Raw genomic sequence first — 6,146 nt, forward strand, 5'->3', positions numbered from 1 at the left:
GTTTACACAACGAGTCACAAGGACTAATGAACAAGGACAAATGGTTCACACAACGAGTCACATAGACTAATGAACAAGTACAATTGTTTAACACAACGAGTCACATGGACTAATGAACAAGGACAAATGGTTCACACAACAAGTCACATTCACTAATAGAAAGGACAAATGGTATACACAACGAGTCACAAGGACTAATGTACAAGGAAAAATGGTTCACACAACGAGTCACATTTACTAATAAACAAGGACAAATGGTTCACACAACGAGTCATAAGGGCTAATGAAAAGGACAAATGGTTCACACAACGAGTCACATGGACGAATGAACAAGTACAAGTTTTTAACACAACGAGTCAAAAGGACAAATGAACAAGGACAAATGGTTCAAACAACGAGTCACATGGACTAATGAACAAGGACAAATGGTTCACACAACGAGTCACATAGACTAATGAACAAAGCACAATTGTCTAACATAACGAGTCACAAGGACAAATGGCTCACACTACGAGTCACATGGATTAATGAACAAGTACAATTGCTTAACACAACGAGTAACAAGGACTAATGAACAAGGACAAATGGTTCCTGCAACGAGTCACATGGACTAATGAACAATTACAATTGTTTAACACAATGAGTCACATGGACTAATAAACAAGTATAATTGTTTTAAGACAACGAGTCACAAGGACTAATGAACAAGGACTAATGGTTTACACAACGAATCACAAGGACTAATGAACAAGGACAAATGGTTCACACAACGAGTCACATAGACTAATGAACAAGTACAATTGCTTAACACAACGAGTCACATGGACTAATGAACAAGGACAAATGGTTCACACAACGAGTTACATGGACTCATGAACAATTACAATTGTTTTAACACAACGAGTCACATGGACTAATGAATAAGAACAATAATTTTATCACAACGAGTCAGAAGGACTAATGAACAAGGACAAATGGTTTACACAACGAGTCACAAGGACTAATGAACAAGGACAAATGGTTCACACAACGAGTCACATAGACTAATGAACAAGTACAATTGTTTAACACAACGAGTCACATGGACTAATGAACAAGGACAAATGGTTCACACAACAAGTCACATTCACTAATAAACAAGGACAAATGGTATACACAACGAGTCACAAGGACTAATGTACAAGGAAAAATGGTTCACACAACGAGTCACATTTACTAATAAACAAGGACAAATGGTTCACACAACGAGTCACAAGGGCTAATGAAAAGGACAAATGGTTCACACAACGAGTCACATGGACGAATGAACAAGTACAAGTTTTTAACACAACGAGTCAAAAGGACAAATGAACAAGGACAAATGGTTCAAACAACGAGTCACATGGACTAATGAACAAGGACAAATGGTTCACACAACGAGTCACATAGACTAATGAACAAAGCACAATTGTCTAACATAACGAGTCACAAGGACAAATGGCTCACACTACGAGTCACATGGATTAATGAACAAGTACAATTGCTTAACACAACGAGTAACAAGGACTAATGAACAAGGACAAATGGTTCCTGCAACGAGTCACATGGACTAATGAACAATTACAATTGTTTAACACAATGAGTCACATGGACTAATAAACAAGTACAATTGTTTTAAGACAACGAGTCACAAGGACTAATGAACAAGGACTAATGGTTTACACAACGAATCACAAGGACTAATGAACAAGGACAAATGGTTCACACAACGAGTCACATAGACTAGTGAACAAGTACAATTGCTTAACACAACGAGTCACAGGGACTAATGAACAAGGACAAATGGTTCACACAACGAGTCACATGGACTCATGAACAATTACAATTGTTTAACACAACGAGTCACATGGACTAATGAACAAGAACACTAATTTTATCACAACGAGTCAGAAGGACTAATGAACAAGGACAAATGGTTTACACAACGAGTCACAAGGACTAATGAACAAGGACAAATGGTTCATACAACGAGTTACATAGACGAATGAACAAGTACAATTGTTTAACACAACGAGTCACAAGGACTAGTGAACAAGGATAAATGGTTCACACAACGAGTGAAGCGTATACGGAGCGGAAGACTTAATTGTGGATTCAAGTGAGACGGAAGATCCGAATGCACTAGGTGCAACCCGACCAGTTCGTGTCACTTGGCGTGATTTTGGCGAAGCGGAAGTCTTTTTGTTTGGTTTTTGTGTTTATGTTGTGCAAGAATAAAAAGGATATTTGTTTCGATTTCTTGTGAAGAGATCGAACCAATGGGATATTTGCTATCACTAGACCTATAGCGATAACAATGGGGAATTACTCGAAAACGCGTCAAGTAATTCAACTTAAACTGCGGAGCGCGTCCTTAGTTCAAGACAAGACTCGAAATCATCGACTCTTTGAAAAAGATTGAAACAAACAAGTTTCTCTCTCTAAAAGGTTTTTACTTCAACTTTGGATTATTACAAATGAGGGAGGCTAGGTCCTTTTATAGGAAAAAGTCCTTGGCCTCCAAGCAAAACATTAAATGCTAGTTGAAAGTTCTAGGATGATTAGATGCATAGAACTTACAACCTAGACCTTTTGTCAAATCTTATTCAAACTATGTTGAAAAATGCCAAAATATAAACTAGGATTCTTCTCCCCTTGGTGCCGCCACATTTCAGCCTTCTCCCTTGCCCCCGTTCGGTATTCCTCTTGTTCCCATACGGCATTAAGGCTTTTGCGGACCTTGAGCTTCGATCGCACATATTTCCTTTCTTTTACGCGAGCCAATCCAATCTTCGTGCATAAAAAATGTATTACTCGGGCTTGGCTTTGCTTGGTGCTCTAAGTCGATCACAACTTCTTCTATTGGGTCCATATCCGCGTCAGCTTATTTGGACTGAATTTATTCGTGATTCCCGCTAAAATTTATTAGAATTTTTACCCCCCCTCTATACGCATCAAATTCTCTCCCTTAAAAAAGAATTGTCCTCAATTCTTTGCCTCAGTATGCCGGGATCAAAGATGAATATTATAAACCCGAACAAGCCCGAACACTTAGTCGAATCATCTTTGATGCCACCGGGATCGAAACAAATCTGGAAGTTAGATTCAAACTTGATTAAGAACATGAAGCAGTTTACGCACCCCGTTGATCTCTTTTTCAGCTCATCATCTTCAATGTAGTCTTCATATTTATCCCTCTCCGGTGATTTGAATTTGTAATGAGTATTGTCAATCACAACCATTTTGTGCCATCTTTGCTTGTGCTTTACTTTCTTGTGATTTCCTTCCCACCACCTTTCATGCACAATTCTACCAAAATCCAAATAATGGTTGCTCGAAGCAACAAGATCATCATGAGCTTCCATGAAAATTGACTTCAATAAGAAGTTAGAATTCCCACCATGTAGCTTCTCGTCAATGTATTTATCAATTGGCGATTGATACGGTTCTTTCCCTTGGGAATCAAAACTAATGTGATCCGCCCATTTGGCATGTTGCGGATTCAACTTCTGCTTCCTGTTAATGTACTTCAACGATTCATGATCCGAATGTAGTATGAAGCGATTCGGACGGGGATAATGACTCCAATGATTAAGAGCTCTCACGATCGCATAGAACTCTTTATCGTTCGTAGAGTAGTTGAGTTTAGGACCACTCAATTTCTCGGAGAAATAAGCGATGGGCCGCTTTCCTTGTATTAATATGGCTCCAATTCCAACACCGCTTGCGTCATATTCCACCTCAAATGGTTGAGTGAAATCCGGGAGTACCAATAATGGTGCCTCGCAAAGTTTTTGAATAATGGTTTCGAACTCCTTTTGAGCGGCTGTGGTCCAAATGAAGGTTCCTTTCTTCGTACCCTCGGTGATAGGACTAGTAATGGTACTAACGTCCTGAATGAACCTCTGATAGAATAAGGCGAGTCCATGAAATGATTGGACCTCCGTGATGGTCTTAGGAGTAGGCCATGACTTAATTGCTTCAATTTTAAATCGATCGACCGAAACTCCGTCTTTTGAAACCCTGTACCCAAGAAGGATAACGCTCTCGACCAAGAATGAACACTCCTCCTTTTTATCATAGAGTTGTTGCTCTCGGGGCGTATTGAACACCTCGCGAAAGTGTTTGAAACGATCATCCTTGCTCCGGCCGAGGATCAAAATGTCATCCAAGTAGACGACAACAAATCTGCTCAAGAAAGGTTTGAGTACCATGTTCATGAGTCGCGTAAAGGTACCCGGAGCATTGGTTAATCCTAATGTCATGACGGTCCATTTGTATAACCCATGTCTAGTCTTGAACGCGGTTTTCCACTTATCCCTTTCTCTCATTCGCATTTGGTGATAACCACTCCTCAAGTCGATCTTAGAAAAGGTTTTGGATCCATGTAACCCATCAAGCATGTCGTCAAGCCTTGGAATAGGAAAACGATACTTGATAGTTATGTTGTTCTTGGCTCGACTATCAGCGCACATTTGCCACGTCCCATCCTTCTTTGGAGTAAATAGAGTAGGGACAACACATGGACTTATGCTCTTGCGCACATAACCTCGTTCCATCAATTCCTCGATTTGCAATTCCTTTGTCTCCATTGGATTGCATCTATAGGCCGCTTTGTTCGGTAACGAAGCTTCGGGAATGAGATCAATTTGGCGTTCTATCCCTCTAATAGATGGTAAACCAGCGGGTAGTGTCTTGGGGAAAACATCCTTGATTTCCTCATCCGAGATTGGCACAAGATTAGGATTGTCTTGAGTTGCATCGTCATAACTTGTATGATCACTTTCTTCCATGTGAGTTTCATCATAATCTTCTTCCAATTCTTCATCAAAAACAATTGGTAGATTTGGGTCAAATAAAGAAGTACCTCCCGCATGAGGTTCATCCAAGTTGGCAAATATGTCATCTTCAATCACATCTTTAATTTGATCATCGTCACTCAATGGCTCTATAATCTCGTCCCTTTCCCTTTCTTCGAAATTGAACACATCACCCAATCGTTCCTCTTCATCAAACAATTCATCATAAATTGTTGGCAATTTAGCTTTTCCTTGTGCTTCAACCATCTTTAATTGTTCACTCTCTTCCAATTCCCTCATTAGAGTGAGATTATCAAACTCGTCGATGTATTTAGAGACACGAAGGCTCCCTTGGTTAAGATTGGCGATCTTACGATAAGTCGTGAGCCTATAAGTTGCTGGAACATATCTCTTGCGCAATTTGTGTTTAAGAGAATCCCAAGATGATAATTTCTCTTTTCTAGCGCGAGCACGCCTTGCTTTCAAACTCTCGTACCATAGTGAAGCCCCTCCACTAAGTCTTCGAATAGCGTACTTGCAGCGTTTCGCGTCATCCAGAACTTTGAAATCAAACATTCGTTCGATTTTCCGTTCCCATTCGAGGTAGTCCTTTGGGTCCGTGCCTCCCGTGAACTCGGGTAGTTCACTCACTTCGAACTCTTCAACGGTTCGTTCTCGTCTAGGCAACCACTTGGAATCGTTTTCTTGTAACTTTTTCAAGGCTCTTTGAAGATTCTCAAGAAAGTTGGGATCGTCGAAGTTCATTTTGATGTTGGTTGTTTGAAATTTCGAAGCTCTTTTTTTTTTTTTTTTTTGATGGTGAATAGTACCGTGAACAGTACCGTGAACAGTGTTTTTTTTTTTTTTGGTTCAATTCGTGCCTTCAAGATCCAATCGATTAAACCTCAACTACCTCGCCGAGTTTAATCTTTGAATACCAAGCGCGTTGGATATTCAACTATCAACTGATTGGGACCTCCTTAGGACCGTCTTGATTTTTTTGGGGTGATCAAGAGCCGAAGCTCTGATACCATTTGAAGCGTATACGGAGCGGAAGACTTAATTGTGGATTCAAGTGAGACGGAAGATCCGAATGCACTAGGTGCAACCCGACCAGTTCGTGTCACTTGGCGTGATTTTGGCGAAGCGGAAGTCTTTTTGTTTGGTTTTTGTGTTTATGTTGTGCAAGAATAAAAAGGATATTTGTTTCGATTTCTTGTGAAGAGATCGAACCAATGGGATATTTGCTATCACTAGACCTATAGCGATAACAATGGGGAATTACTCGAAAACGCGTCAAGTAATTCAACTTAAACTGCGGAGCGCGTC

At 40.1% G+C, this 6,146-nt stretch overlaps 1 protein-coding gene across 1 annotated transcript; it reads right to left on the reverse strand.

The window, feature by feature from the left end:
* Positions 1 to 3,043: 3,043 nt before the first annotated feature.
* LOC141649331 (uncharacterized) lies at positions 3,044 to 5,582 on the reverse strand. Its single transcript, XM_074458022.1, has 2 exons — positions 3,160 to 5,582; positions 3,044 to 3,110 (listed from the first exon to the last, which is right to left on the reverse strand). The coding sequence occupies exons 1-2, from the start codon at positions 5,580 to 5,582 to the stop codon at positions 3,044 to 3,046; spliced, it is 2,490 nt and encodes an 829-aa protein (XP_074314123.1).
* Between the last annotated feature and the right edge of the window lie 564 nt (positions 5,583 to 6,146).

This window comes from Silene latifolia, chromosome 3 (assembly GCF_048544455.1).
Source record: "Silene latifolia isolate original U9 population chromosome 3, ASM4854445v1, whole genome shotgun sequence".
Lineage (NCBI taxonomy): Eukaryota > Viridiplantae > Streptophyta > Magnoliopsida > Caryophyllales > Caryophyllaceae > Silene > Silene latifolia.

What these genes read in the sequence shown, in the direction of transcription:
- LOC141649331 (XM_074458022.1), bottom strand. Translation starts at nt 5,582, where the DNA reads ATGAACTTCGACGATCCCAACTTTCTTGAGAATCTTCAAAGAGCCTTG. An exon ending in CTGAAAAAGAGATCAACGGG is followed by an intron (nt 3,111 to 3,159) that starts GTGCGTAAACTG and finishes TCTAACTTCCAG; the next exon opens with ATTTGTTTCGATCCCGGTGG.